The following is a 16,010-nucleotide window of genomic DNA, read 5'->3' as shown; positions in this document are numbered from 1 at the left end:
GAAACTGGATTATTTCTTTGATACTATTTCCACCATTCTGGCCTGCATTTTTATGATGCCATTTTAACATGCCCTTTCATTCCCCATATATCTTTTAAGTTCTACTCAGTTCTAGAAGCTTGATTCAGATGTTTGTATTGGTAAGAATTTTTTATAATCTTCTTTACCATATCACATTGAGAGGCCCATAATGTCTGGTTGTCTCAGTCGGTTCTAATGTCAGCCTGTTCCTCCAGTCACTGATGTAAGCTGCCTAGATCTGTTGTTTCATGGTGGTTACAAGATGTTGATTTCCCAACTGTTATAATTTTTTCTGTGTTTATTCATTGGAATTTTTTTGTAAATAACTCTTATTCATATATTTTAAAGAAATCGCTATATGCTTTAACATAAAGGAAAAGGAAACATAAAAATGAAACAATCCTATATAATAAAAGGGTAATATGCAAACTGACCCTAACAGCAGAACGACTGGGAATGACTGGTCACTATGACACACACTGACCACCAGGGGGCAGACGCTCAATGCAGGAGCTGCCCCCTGGTGGTCAGTATGCTCCCACAGGGGGAGCTCTGCTCAGCCACAAGCCAGGCTGACAGCTGCTAGTACAGCAGTGGTGGTGGGAACCTCTCCCGCCTCCTCAGTAGCGCTAACGATGTCAGACTGCAGCTTAGGCCTGCTCCCCACTGGTAAGTGGACATCCCCCGAGGGCCCCCCGGGCTCCCAGAGTGATATCTGACTGCCAGCTTAGGCCCCATTCCCCAGGGAGCAGGCCTAAACCAGCAGGTGGTCATCCCCCAAGGGGTCCCAGACTGTGAGAGGGCACAGGCCCGGCTGAGGGACCCCCCTGAGTGCACCGAGTGCACAAATGTTTGTGCACCGGGCCTATAGTATAGAATATAACAACATGTCTTTAGATGTGAATGTTCAGGCATAATTATATTAGAAGAAATAATGAAGATACTTGTGCCTATATACAGAATCACTATGAGTGTGACAGGTCCAAATGCAAATCCATAACAGACAAGTTGTGTTGGCAGTTCAGATACCTTAAACATTGTTGCCATCCATGCTGTTTTTTTCTAAACAATGGTGTCAAGTTCTAAACAATTTACCCAGACAAATGTATTATTGGTGATTTCAGTGTGTGTTAAAATCATGCAAAAGTACTTAGTACCTCTATGTAAAATTGAGTTAGCTTCTAAGTTCAAATAACTACAAACAGGTTTTTCTGTTGGGACATTTGGAAGTCATGGAAAAGGTGGGAGACAGTTCTTCATTGTGTAATATTTTTAATCACACTGCATATTTCTAGAGTCCCTGGCATTGACCTCCCAAATGTCAAGGTGACAGCCAGTCATTGTGACAACAAATTTTCAAAAGGCCTTCTCAGAAGTAATGTCACCCTTTTTAGGAAATCAAATAGTCACTATAAATAGATATTTGAAAATAGGAGCTAAAAACATATCTTTTTGCTAACAATACTTTATACCTGGAAAACCTAAGAGACTCTAAAATTTATTTAAATTCATGAAATAATTTATATCTGGAAATGAGATTTGCTGGGTCATAAGTATGTGGCTTCATTTTTATGTAATTTTTTTGTTGCACTCACTTTTTGCCTCATAGAATTGCATGTTTCCTGCCGAAACTGGTTTGGCTCAGTGGATAGAGCGTCGGCCTGCGGACTGAAGGGTCCCAGGTTCGATTCCGGTCAAGGGCATGTACCTGGGTTGCGGGCACATCCCCAGTAGGAGATGTGCAGGAGGCAGCTGATCTATGTTTCTCTCTCATCGATGTTTCTCTCTCTCTCTCTCTCTCTCTCTCTCTCTCTCTCTCTCCCTCCCTCCCTTCCTCTCTGTAAAAAATCAATAAAATATATTTAAAAGAAAAAAAAGAATTGCATGTTTCCTCCTGATTGTTTCCCGTCTTAACCTTTTTTTTATATTGTAGGAGTTTTTTCCCCAGTCCCATTTGCTTTGTATATGGTGTCTTGGCTTCTCCAAAAGATTTTTGTGGTATTGTCAGCATATCTCTGCCTTTCCTTTATGCATTCTGGATTTCATCATGCCTTAACAGACCACGTTTTTGGGGTTAAGTGCCATGCTCATAGCTTTTTGCTTATTTGCTTGCTTTTAAGACAGAAAAGGTAAAATTCAGGGAATGTCTTGAAGGCATACATATGTGGGAAGTGGGTGGTGAAAGCATATGCTTTAAAGAGAAGAAGAGGACATGAGTGTGGGAAATAGATCACAGGGTAAGACTGTGAGAGCCCAGGAGAGAAGGAGAAGAGAGTAGGAGGGACCTTGTAGGAGAATTGTTGACCAATGGTATGTCTAGTTATTGGGGGAGCACTTTAACAGTGGCTTGCAAATTTATTTGGCGTTGACTTAAAGCAAGAAATACACTTTATAGCATCTAGAAAAGACACATAATGGGGACAGAAGTTTGGTGAAGCAGTATCCTAATGATTTGCCATCTACTCTGATAATTTTCAATTCTGTTCTGTTTTCAAGAAATGCTGATAAAGATCCACTAAATTAGTGATTCTCAACCTGATCAGATCCAGTGCCTCGTTTATTTTTGTAACAAATTTTTTTTGTAACAAATATTTTAACACACTGTTGATTATCCTGAAATAAAGTTAATACATAAGACATAACTACCGTAGATATTACAGTGAAGTGCCTGTACCTACTTACAGTAAATACTCTAGGAAAATGTCCCCTTCCCTTTCCATTCACTTCGTTCATTCATTCATTCGTATAATTCTTTTTTTTTTTTTTTCTTCCATGGTGTTTTTTTGTTTTTTTTTTTATTGATTTTTCACAGAGAGGAAGAGAGAGAGATAGAGAGTTAGAAACATCGATGAGAGAGAAACATCGACCAGCTGCCTCCTGCACATCTCCCACTGGGGATGTGCCCACAACCAAGGTACATGCCCCTGACTGGAATCGAACCCGGGACCTTTCAGTCCGCAGGCCGATGCTCTATCCACTGAGCCAAACCAGTTTCGGCTCGTTTAATTCTTATTTTGTTCCAGGCACTCCTTACATACCTCCTCTTCCTTCATTTTATGTGTTAGTCAGATCAACTCTAATCATGGCTGATTATTAGATTGAGTAATATAGAAGCTTCTCTATTTCCAGATAAGAGGCTCTGAAAAGCTGTTGCTAAGCTTGCTAATGAGCAAGTCCATTGTTACTAAGACAGGTTCTGTTTCCAGGTCAGAGATGCATTTCTACAAAATAAGAGCGTAGACCAGTTCTTCACAACCAAGCAAACCAGTTCTGAAATGCACCAACTTTCTTTACACTGAAAACTTTTAGAGATTAATTAAACTTCCCTCTTTGACAAAATGCATAAGGAACTCACTAAATATAATGGCCAACCCTGCCTTTTTATGTATTTTGTTGGGCAGATTTAAACTGACTTTGGATCATCCATATCCAGGAAAAAAGTTTTATCACACTTTCCAAACTACCTCATGACTTGTTGCCAAGGTTAATAAAGTAATATATATATAACCTATCTGGCACACAATGAATACTGATGGAAGTTGTTATTAATATAGCTAAAGTATTAGATCTATGTAGCAAAGATTTTCACTCATTGCTTTATCCCCAGAAAACAATTTTGTACACTGCTATATCCTGGCACATAGTATAGATATTTAATAAGTAATGAAAGGATAGATCAGGGGTGGGCAAACTTTTTGACTTGAGGGCCACAATGGGTTCTTAAACTGGACCGGAGGGCCGGAACAAAAGCATGGATGGAGTGTTTGTGTGAACTAATATAAATTCAAAGTAAACATCATTACATAAAAGGGTACGGTCTTTTTTTTTTTTTTTTTTAGTTTTATTCATTTCAAACGGGCCGTAGTTTGCCCACGGCTGGGATAGATGGATGCTCTGTATTGATACATATCACAAAACTTGTAGAATTCCACCTGAAAACAATAAAGTAAGAGTGAAAAAGCTGAGATCCAGTACAGAGAAATTAGTTTTAAATTGCCAGGTAAATGTGTAAGAGTTTCGGGCAAGTCGATCTGCTAATTGTAAAGAGCACACATACCACAAAACCTGCTTACCAAGTGTCTCCAGGCTTTCCCCTACTCTGATGTTCCTCTCGGCTACTCAGTTCTCTTTCTTCTGGGTTTTGTCCTCCCCTAGCTATTGCATACCCTTTTTCTCATTTTCCTTTCTCTCCCTGAATTTCTTAAATTATAGGCCTTTTCTTGAATAATATGTTTGTATAGATATCTCTACCGAATTTAATTTTCTCTCATCTTGGGGGTCTCTCTTAACCACATGGCATAGATTTTAAAATATAAACATGTATAGCCCTACCTGATTTGGTGCAGTGGATAGAGTGTCAACCCGATTCTGATCAAGGGCATGTACTTCATTTGCAGGCTTGATCCCCGGCCCTGGTCAGGGCTCCTGCAGGAGGCAATCAATTGATGTCTCTCTCTCTCTCAGTGATGTTTCTTTCTCTTTGTCTCTCCCCCTCCCTTCCACTGTCCCTTAAAAATTAGTGGAGAAATATTCTCAGGTGAGGGTTAACAAAAAAAAAACCCAAAATGTGTAGAGTTACATGTACATTTAATACATGTGTATGTATTTCAATTCTAAAAATAATTAAGTAGAGTCTTTTAAAAAAAATAGCTTGTTGAGTTACTTTACCTTTGCAAGGCATGATTGTATTTCCCTGTGATTCTTTAACAGAGCTGGGGAAGGGGCTCTCTACTGCTATTGATCTAAGCTCCCATCTTGTGAAACATTATAAAATTTGTCCTAGATTTCTTATTCCAGCAATTTTGCTTCTAGAAATATCCTTTGACCATCATTTATTTCTGGCTACTTATGCTTTTTATTGAGTTATAATAGATAATAGTTCCTTTTTTTAAAAGAAGTATTTTTTAAAAAACAATATATATATATTTTGTTGTTGTTGTTGTTAATTCTCACCTGAGGATATTTTCCATTGATTTTTAGAGAGAGTGGAAGGGAGAGGGAGAGACAGAGAGAGAGAAACATTGATGTAAGAGAGACACATCGATTGGTTGCCTCCTGCAAGCACCCCAACCAGGGCAGCTGGTGGAACCTGCAACCAAGATACATACATGCCCTTGACCAGAATCGAACCTGGTACCCTTCAGTCTGCAGACCAGGTTAGGGCTTAAAATATATTTTTATTGATTTTAGAGAGGAAGTGAGAGGGAGAGAGAAATAGAAACATCAGAGATGAAAGAGATTGATCAGTTGCCTCCTGCACACCCCCTAATGGTTATCAAACCCGCAACCCAGGCATATGCCCTTGGCCAGAATTGAACCCAGGATCCTTCAGTCCGAAGTTCTATCCATTGAGCCAAATTGACTAGAATTATAATAGTTCCTTTAATTGCTTCTCTGTTCATCTAAGATCCTTTTCAAAGGGTTGCATGATTTTTCAACCACCTAAATGCAAAGAGCCTCTTTTTCGGAATTATCCTTTATTATTGTAAAGTTATTTTTGTGGCATAATTCTCTGTGTAGTTCTCAATATTAAATTACTGTATAGCACAGAGTATAATATATGTACACACAATTTTTTAAAGTCACAATTATTAGAGGTGCATAGCCCTTAAAAAGATAATACTTAGATATTTCACAAAACAGGGCCTTCTCCCCAAATTACAGGCATCTAGAAGTCAAAATAAATTGTCAGTGGCAAATACCATATAATCCCAGGCCTTCAAATTCCAGGTGGGATTGACTTCCAGTTCTTTTTTGGGGTTTTTTGACAGCTTGCCCTTTATTCCATATCTAAAAAAATCTTTTAAATCAAAAGAAAAAGCTACAGTAACCTTTGGGTTTTTCCTCTTTTAAAAATGATAAATAAGTAAATCTTTTAGTTTCATTTTAGAAAATTAAGAAAGAAAAATCACTTAATGTATTATTTCAGTGACTTTTTAAACATTTGTTTCCACTAGAGGGCATTCTTTTATTTTATTCTAGTTCATAGCACTTATATACTTACTAGAGGCCGGGTGCATGAATTCATGAACACGTGGGGTCTGGATCGGGCTGGGCTGACCAGGGGGTGGGGCTGCAGGTGGTTGGCTGGCCCTGTCCCCTGCTTGAACTCCCCAGTTGAACTCCCGGTCGAGGGGACAATTTGCATATTAGCCTTTTATTATATAGGATTTTTCAGAACTGCTAAATAGAAAGGTAAATGTTGAGAATATGAATGTGTTCACATACACTTTTTATAGGTGGGAGTTGTCAGATATGCACCATTCTTTTCACTTAAGTTTCATCTGTACCAGTGTCAAACCTGAGGTTAAACTGTATTTCCTTGCATTTTGTTTATATTGTTAAGTGAACTTGATCAGATGGGGAAACAAATATCCCACCATAACTTTATGATGCAGCTTGTGCTAGTTACCATTTTACAAACCAGTAGTGATTGTCTGAATTTATTTATGACACAGTATGGCTACAGCTAGAGTATTCAAAAGATGAGTTGCGTGGTTTATTATTTATGTAATTCAGCTTTTGCAATTGTCAGTATCCTTCTACCAGGGAATTGATAGTTTTTCATATGCCACATATATGTTCTGTTAAGATTTTCCTGAGCCTCCTGGTACCAGATCGAACCACTATTGTTAACCAAGGGACTGTGCAGCAAAAAACTAACTTATTTTTTCTAATACGTACTGTAGATTACCTCGGGAGGAAATTTGTTAGTCTCCTAAGATAAATTCTAATTTATATACTTAGAAAGGACCCTGTTTTGAGTTGGAAATCTGGGTCCTTATTTATAATACACTAATTATACAAAAATCCTCTGTAGCATACTTGCCACCATAGATTTTTTATTGATTTCAGAGAAGAAGGGAGAGAGAGAGATAGAAATATCGATGATGAGAGAGAATCATCAATGGGCTGACTCCTGCACGCTCCATACTGGGAATTGAGCCCGCAACCCAGGCATGTGCCCCAATAGGCAATCGAATCATGACTTTCCTGATTCTTAGGCCGATGCTCAACCACTGAGCCACGCCGGTTGGGGCATAGATTATTTTTTAAAATATATTTTTATTGATTTCAGAGAAGAAGAAGGAGGGAGAGAGAGATAGAAACAGCAGTGATGAGAGAGAATCATTGATTGTGGCTGCCTCCTGCACACCTCCTACTAGGACCGAATCCTGACCTCCTGATTCATAGGTCGATGCTGGACCACTGAACCACACTGGCCGGGCACCACCAAAGATTATCATAAAGTGACTCTTATGTTGTAAGAAACCCTGCTGAGAAAGTACTTAACTTATATGTTTAATGGTGTGACTGAAATACATATTTGTGTTTGAAATAATGACCTTGAATCGTAAAAATGGTTAAATGTCTTTCAGTGCTACAAAACATACATTTTAGAAACAGTTCCATCAAAAATCTTTAAAGAAACAACAACACGATTTCCAGTTGATTGTAGGTGAAGTCTGACACTACCCCCCACCTTCACCCTTAGGAGAGCAAGGGAGAGTAAGAGATAAGCCACCATCATTATCTTCCTACTGAAAAGGATTCAGTATTTGGCAATATCACCATCCACAGTCACCTTAAGCTTTGTTCACACATACTTGTCAGTGGCCATTCCCACCACAAAAAGAAAAGTCAGGCCTACAGAGGAATGTCAGATAGGACACACTGAGGAGTTAGTGTTCAGAGCTTTCTGGCACCGTTTTAGTATAGTTCATACTATATTTGCTTGGCAAAATAATTGTACCCAGTTATTTATATTAAATTTTTATTTGTGAGTCTAAGTAGATATCTCTTTTTAATATTTTCAGTGTTATGCTTAAAGTGTTGTCATGCTTAGAAACTATTTTGAATAAGCAAATTTTGAAATATCCCATCTTTTTGCTGGAATATCTTTTAGTGAAGCTTTCTTTGTCCACAGGATATTCTTTTCTGCTTTATTTTTCTCTAGAGCATTTATCTTCTAGTTGCTTTATAACTTGATTTTTGTGCCTGTTTTCACCCACTAAAATATTAGCTTTATGGGGACATAGTTTTGCCTGTTTTGTTCATTGCTTTGTCTGTTTTGTATCCCCACCACCTAGAACACAGTAGGTAACATACTCATTTATATATGTTTTTCAATTTGCTGAAAAACTGCAGGCTTGATGCCATCATTTGGTTCTCAGTGTGATTTGTTGGGCTCTTAGTACAACTTTAGAAGTCTCAACAATCTTGAAGGATATTTTGAGGACTGATTTTAAAGATTAGGTAATCTCCACGAACTTAATGAGAAATACAAGTAACTTAGTGGGAACTACAACACCCTGAAAAATGACGTAGAAACTCTGAATAAGAACCAGTTGGATATGCAGAAAACCTTATATGACATGAAGAATACACTAGAAGAAATTAAAAGTAGGTTACATGAAGCAGAGGATCAAATTAGTCATTTGGAAGACAATGTAGAAAGATACCCAATTAGAGCAGCAAAAAGAAAAGACTTATAGGGGTGTACCAGAGGAGAAGAAAGTGAGCAAGGGTTAAAGAGCCTATTTGAGGAATGTGAGGAATCTAATGAACAAAATAAGCTAATGGACAAAGTAGAACCAGAGGCATGTATACATTAAACAGACTGACAGAGGCCAGAGGAGAGGGGTGGAAAGGGACTGAGTAAAAGAAGGTTTAGACAATAGCCAGAGAACATATATACATAGCCCCTAGACACACAGCAGAGTGGTGAAGGCAAGGGGGAGAGGTGATGAGTCTGGGTGGAGGTGCACAAAGAGGAAGGAGAATGGGGGCTATCTGTAATAGTGTCAAAAAAAAACACAGGCATATAGATTAGTGGAATAGAATGTAACCCAGAAATAAACCCATGCCTTTATAGGCAATTAATATTTGATAAAGGAGGCAAAGACATACAATGGGGAAAGGCAGTCTTTTCATTAAATGGTGTTGGAAAACTGGACAGATACATGCAAAAAAATGAAACTAAGACCACCTTCTTACACCATACACAAGAATAAATTTAACATGAATTAAAGACTTAAAGTGTTAGACCAGGGGTCCTCAAACTACGGCCCGTGGGCCACATGCAAATACAAATATTGTATTTGTTCCCCTTTTGTTTTTTTACTTCAAAATAAGATATGTGCAGTGTGCATAGGAATTTGTTCATAGTTTTTTTTTTACCTATAGTCCGGCCTTCCAACGGTCTGAGGGACAGTGAACTGGCCCCCTGTTTAAAAAGTTTGAGAACCCCTGTGTTAGACACTATAAAAATCCTAGAAGAAAATAAAGGCAGTAAAATCTTGGACATTACTTTTTTTTTTTAGCATCTTTATTTTTTTGTGTGTGATTTAAAATTTATTTTTTCATTTGTCCCATTGGCCTGATTTATTGTTTCCATTGTTTTGTTTTTATTGTTTATTTTTAAAAATCTTTATTGTTGAGAGTATTACAGATGTCCCCCTTTTTTCCACCCGTTGTCTCTCTCCACCCAGTTCCCACCCGAGGCCTTCACACCCTATTGTCTGTGTTGACAGTGCATATTTTTATATATATAAAAGGCTAATATGCTAAATGTCTGACTGGTCGCTATGATGCGCACTGACCACCAGGGGGCAAACGCACAACGCAGGAGCTGCTGAGCTGCAGGGACTTGGCAGAGATGGTTCTCGGGTGACGCAGCCTGAAACCAGAGAGGAGGAAGCCCAATTCCTTGCGGGGCCACGTGATTCCACCGTCGACTGTGGGTTATGTTGTTGCTGGGGCACTGATGGCCCCGAATCTGGTTTACTGCACACTTGCATTTGTGTCCCACACCCTGTATGACAGCAACTTTGCAGAGTGCCCTCTCGCACAGGACCCTTCTGGGGATGTCAGAGAGCTGTTTTTGGCCCGATCCCGGCAAGCCAGGTCGAAGGGCCCCACCTGCCAGAGGGACCCTGCTCACTCTGCAGACTCTGGGGAGGGACCGTAGGAGGTTGGCTCCAGAGCATGTCCAGCCCATCTCGCCCAGTCCCGCTCCACTGGCCACCTTCTAAGTAATTTCCTTTTCAATGTGCACGAATCTGTGCACCGGGTCACTAGTATGTATATAAGATCTTTGGTTAAACTCTTCCCGTCCCCTTCTCCCTTCCTTCTGAGATTCTTCAGTGTGTTCCATGTTTCCATGCCTCTGGATACTATTTTATTCACCAGCTTATTTTGTTCATTAGATTTCTTGTTTATTTTGGTTTTTAGATTCAGTTGTTGATATGTATTTATTGCCATTTTGTTGTTCATATTTTTTATCATTTTTCTTCTTCCTCTTCTTAAAGAATACCCTTCAACATTTCATGTAATACTTGTTCGGTGGTGATGAACTCCTTTACCTTTTTCTTGTCTGTGAAGCTCTTTATCTGACCTTTAATCATAAATGATAGCTTTGCTGGGTAATCTTGGTTGTAGGTGCTTGCTTTTCATCAGTTTGATGAATATTTCTTGTCATTCCTTCTGGCCTACAAAGTTTCTGTTGAGAAATCAGCTGACAGTCGTATGAGCGCTCCCTTGTAGGTAACTAACTGCTTTTTTCTTGCTGCTCTGAAGATCTCCCTTTAACACTTGGCATTATAATTATGATGTGTGTTAGTGTGGGCCTCTTTGGTTCCTCCTGTTTGTGACTCTCTCTGCTTCCTGGACTTGTAAGTCTATTTCACCAGGTAGAGGAACTTTTCTGTCATTATTTTTTCAAACATGTTTTTCAATATCTTGCTCTCCTCCTTCTGGCACCCCCATAATGCAATGTTGGTACACTTGAAGTTGTCCCAGAGGCTCCTTACACCATCTTAATATTTTTGGATTATTTTTTCTTTTTGCTCTTCTGACTGGGTGTTTTTTGCTTCCTTGTATTCCAAGTCGTTGATTTTAATCTCAGAATTCTCTACAGTTGAATTTCTATAAATCGTTCTTTATTTCAGTTAGTGTGTGCTTAATTTCTGACTGGTCTTTATATATGTCTTTGGCATTCTCACTAACATCCTTGAAAGTCTCACTAAGTCCCTTGAACCTCTCATTAAGATTCCTGAGTAATCTTAACAACCATTGGTTTGTACTCTGGATCCAGTAGTTTGCACACACGTTTCTTTGTCTCCTCATTTTGGCTGCTTTTCTGTATTTGTTTCTATGTACTAGATAGAGCTGTTATGTCTCCTGGAATTGGTCAACTGGCCTTGTGTAATAAGTGTCCTGTAAGGCTCAGTGGCTCACCCTCCCCAGTCGCCTGAGCTGGGCATTCTAGGTGCACCCTGTGTGGGCTGTGTGCACAGTCTTGTTATAGTTGAGCCTTGATTGGCATCACTGGGAGGAATTGGCCTTCAGGCCACTTGGCTGTGAGGACCAGCTGAATCTACAATGGAAGAGGTGCTAGCAGGACTTGCTTCAGTGGGCCTTTGGTGCTCACTAAGTCTGCCCCATGAATGTTGCTTGTGGATGTGTAGCGTTGTAATCTGGTATGGTCTGAAGCTGTCCACCGTGTCACTGGCTTTGGGGCCTCCAGGGTGGTGCAAAGTTAGCTACTGCCTAGGGCCACCCGACAGGAGCTATAGAGGGATCTGCAGATGGCTATTTGTATTGAGCTTGGGAGTGCCTGGGTGAAGCCCAGCTGTGACACAAGGCAGGCTGGTGCTAGTGCTGAGTCTTGGGCCTTTTATTGGTAGGTTTGGGGCATGCTAGCACCAGCTGCAGCTTGTTCGAGAGATTTTAGCAAAGCCTGAAGCCTGAGGCAGGACAGCTATTTTCATATGGAAAAGCTGCTGCAAACAGCTAGGGGGTGGGCTCAGGGAATCACCAGGGCAGAGAAAAGAGTATGGGCCATGCTGATGGAAACTCAGATATGGCTGCCAGTCAGCCCTGCAACAGGGGAGGTCCCAGAACAGAAACAGTGACCCCTGCAAGCACCCCTGTCTGGAAGAAAGCCGAATTCCTGCCCCAATGCCAGACAATCCAGTTCCTCCCCATATGTGTCTGGGTTCGAGTTTGAGTAACTTTGTGACCGGCTCTTTAAGAGGAACACCTGGGTCTCCAGCAGCCTCTGTGTCACTCAGCCACAATCCCCACTAGTTTTTACAGCCTGTAGTTACAGGGACTGTTCTTCTCAGTTTTAGAACCCTGGGCTAGGGTTCTGGTGTGGGGCTGGGACCCCCTCCCTTGCTCCTCACAGGCAGCCTCCACAGAGACGATCTCCCTACCAATTAAAAAAACAGGCATATGTGGGTGTCCGAACAGCCCGTTCCATGCCTCCACCCTTCCTACCAGTCTCAGTCTGCTTTCTTCTTTACTTCTCTAGTTGTAGGACTTCCATTCAGCCAGCTTTCAGGCAGTTCTGAATGATGGTTTTTCTGTATTTTAGTTGTAATTTTGATGTGGTTGTGGGAGGCAACGAGTACAGTTGTTTACCCATGCTCCCATCCTTGAACATTTCTTGTAGCAGTATTGTTTTTCCTGATATATCACCCAGGCAAGGGAAACAAAAGAAAAGTAAACAAATAGAACTACATGAAACTAAAAAAGTTTGCAGAGCAAAGGAAACCATCAATAAAATGAAAAACAACCCACCAAATGGGAGACTATATTCGCCAATGATACATATGATAAGGGGTTAATTTCCAAAATTTATAAAGATCTTAATAAAACTCAACACCAAAATAACAAGTAGTCCAATTAAAAAATGGGCAAAATACCTGAGTAGACACTTTCCCAAAGAGGACATACAGATGGGCAATTGACATAAAAAGATGCTCAATGTTACTAACCATCAGAGAAATGCAAATTAAAACCACCTCATACCTGTCAGAATGGCTATCATCGATAAATCAACAAACAGCCCTAGCCAGTTTGGCTCAGTGGATGGAGCATCAGTCTGTGGACCAAAGGTTCCCAGGTTTGATTCCAGTCAAGGGCACATACTTTGGTTGCAGGCTCTTCCTGGGACTGGGCCCTGGTTAGGGCATGTGTAGGAGGCAACCAATTGATGTGTTTCTCTCACATCAGTGTTTCTATCTTTCCCCCCCTCTTTTCTACTCACCCTAAAAAAAAAAAAAATCAGTGGAAAAATATCCTTGGGTGAGGATTAAAAAATGCAAAAATAAATAAAAAATAAATCAACAAACAATTGTTGGTGAGGATATAGAGAAAAAGGAACCCTCGTGCACTTTTGGTGGGAATGCAGATTGGTACAGCCACTGTGGAAAGCATTATGGAAATACCTCAAAAAATAACAAATAGCCTCGCCAGTGTGGTTCAGTGGTTGAGCATCAACCCATGCACCAAGAGGTCGCTGGTTTGATTCCCAGTCAGAACACATGTCCAGGTTACTGACTGGATTCCCAGTAGGGGTTACGCAGGAGGCAGTTGATCAATGTCTCACCCTCACATCCATGTTTCTTTCTCCCTCCTTTCCTCTCACTCAAAAATCGATAAAAAACATGTTTTATAAAAAATAAAAATGAAACTGCATAATGAGCTAGCAGGTTCACCCTGGGAATATATCCAAAGAAAGCTGAAACCCTAATTCAGAAAAATAAATGCCCACCCTTATGTTCACTGCTTCATTATTTACAATAGCCAAGATTTGGAATCAGCCAAGTGTCCATCAGTGGATGAGTAGATAAAAAGCTGTGGACACAATGGAATACTACTCAGTTGTAAAAAAAAAGGGAATCTTACCCATAGCAACAGCATGGATAGACCTAGAGAGCATTTTGCTAAGTTTAAGTAAGTCAGAGAAAGACAAGTACCATATGTTTCATTTTTATATGAAATCTAGTGAACAAATAAACTAACAAACAAGATAGAAACAGACTCAGAGAAGAGACTGAGAGATCAGAAGGAGGAGTGTTGTGCAGCTGGGTGAATAAGGTGAAGGGATTAAGCAAAAACATAAACTCAGATACAGGCAATAGTATGGTGATTATGAGGGAAAAGGGGGTGGGAGAAGGAAGAAGGTGGTATAGGGGGATATGGTGAACAAACAATATACAGATGATATAGAATTATACACCTGAAACCTATGTAATTTTATTAACCAGTGTTACCCCAATACATTCATTAAAAAAGAATAAATAAAATAAAAACACATCGCAGCCAAAAAAAAAAGGTGTTAAACTACTAAAGTATATATCTGGTAAAGGAAAATCACCAAACTTCTAAATAATTAGACCCAAAATATTTCTGGTATTAAAACATTGAAATAAATTGAGTTGTACATACATTTAAGAACGATGAATAAAAACAAGTAGTATCATCTTTTCCAACCCACTGATTCCAGTTCAGGTTGGTCGGTGGTTGGAATCTCTCCTAGCAGCTCGGGGTACAAGGTGGGACCCGCTTCATCACAGGGCCACTCACATGAGATAGTGTAGACACTGCCAATTTACCTCACATGTACATCTTTGGGAGGTGGGAGGGAATAGAGTCCCCAGAGAAAAGCCACACACACATGGGGAGACAGTGGTGACCCTGACACGGAATTGATTTTCTTTTTCTCATCAGCATTATAATGAAAAAGAATTATTTGAGAACTTGCTATATTAGGGTCTCAGCTTTATGAAAAATTACCTGTTAGACACTCCACCTTAATAGACCTTGGGCTTTGCTTCCTATTTTTTGTCTTACAATGCTATGAAAATCTATGCTCGGATATTTTTAGTGGTTCCAGTTACCTTTCCTCTTTCACTTGTTTTTTAACCTCTTGCTAGCTCATCAAGGCATAATTTTTTAATTAAAGGTAACAGTGGTTTATAATATTATGTAAATTTTTAGTGTGCAACATTATAATTTGGTATCTGTCTACACTATTGCATTCTCAACACCAAAAATCTGGTTTCCATCTGTCACAATACATTTGACCCCCTTTACCCATTTCACCCACACACACCTATCACCTCCTTCCTTTTTGGTAATCATCCATCTGTTGCTGTATCTGTGAGTTTGGTTTTGTAACATTTTATTAAACATTTTAAGTTGTTTTCATTAAGTGTACATCAGAGTAACATATTCAACATATTTTTGGATATTCCTATATTATTTTCCTATGTTGTTTCTAGTCATTTTGGAAAGGAAATACAGGTTAAATGAGAACCTTAACAATTTATAGATGTGAAATGGAGAGTAGCCTTTTACAATTGCTAATGATCTTTTTATTTTTTTTGTAGGTGTCAGCTGTGATGCATGTTTAAAAGGAAATTTTCGAGGTCGCAGATATAAGTGTTTAATTTGCTACGATTACGATCTTTGTGCGTCTTGTTATGAAAGTGGTGCAACAACAACAAGGCATACAACTGACCACCCAATGCAGTGCATATTAACAAGGGTAGATTTTGGTACGTATTTAATAATATTTTAGTGGATTATCATTTAGAATTTTATGTGTATGTGTGTGAAGAAATAAAGGCAAAATGTTCCAAGAAATATACCCCCAACAGCATACATGAGGCTCCAAACTTATTAAAAATAAGATGAATCTTTTATAAATTCTGTGTAATTCTTTTTCCTAATCAGAAACATATGTAACTGACAAAATATGATACAGAAGAGTGCTTTAGTAAAGAAGGAATAAAGTTAAACTGCCTGTTCTGCTAATAATACACACATACTCTTATTCTAGTTATCAGAAAACAGATTATTCCTACAATTGATTAGAAGACATTGTCAATCCATAAGGAAAGCTATAAATGTTTCATTGCTATAATTTCTTACATAGTCAGCTCTTGTTATTATCTGTCTTCTTTTTTTTTTAATTGATTTTTTACAGAGAGGAAGGGAGAGAGATAGAGAGTTAGAAACATCGATGAGAGAGAAACATCGATCAGCCGCCTCCTGCACATCTCCCACTGGGGATATGCCCGCAACCCAGGTACATGCCCTTGACCGGAATCAAACCCGGGACCTTTCAGTCCGCAGGCCGACGCTCTATCCACTGAGCCAAACCGGTTTCGGCTGTCTTTTTTAATTATAATCAA

At 39.4% G+C, this 16,010-nt stretch overlaps 1 protein-coding gene across 1 annotated transcript in view; it reads left to right on the top strand.

Moving 5' to 3' along the window:
* Positions 1-16,010, top strand: part of KCMF1 (potassium channel modulatory factor 1) — a 71,443-nt gene that overhangs the window by 25,631 nt on the left and 29,802 nt on the right. Inside the window, exon 2 of the mRNA XM_081101146.1 lies at positions 15,204-15,371. Coding sequence (XP_080957272.1) covers positions 15,204-15,371 — 168 coding nt within the window. The remainder of the gene's footprint in view (positions 1-15,203; positions 15,372-16,010) is intronic.

The sequence above is a fragment of the Myotis nattereri genome (assembly GCF_964212035.1).
Source record: "Myotis nattereri genome assembly, chromosome: 10".
NCBI lineage: Eukaryota > Metazoa > Chordata > Mammalia > Chiroptera > Vespertilionidae > Myotis > Myotis nattereri.
Note: the sequence above shows the minus strand (reverse complement) of the source record. Positions and strands in the feature narration are given on the sequence as shown.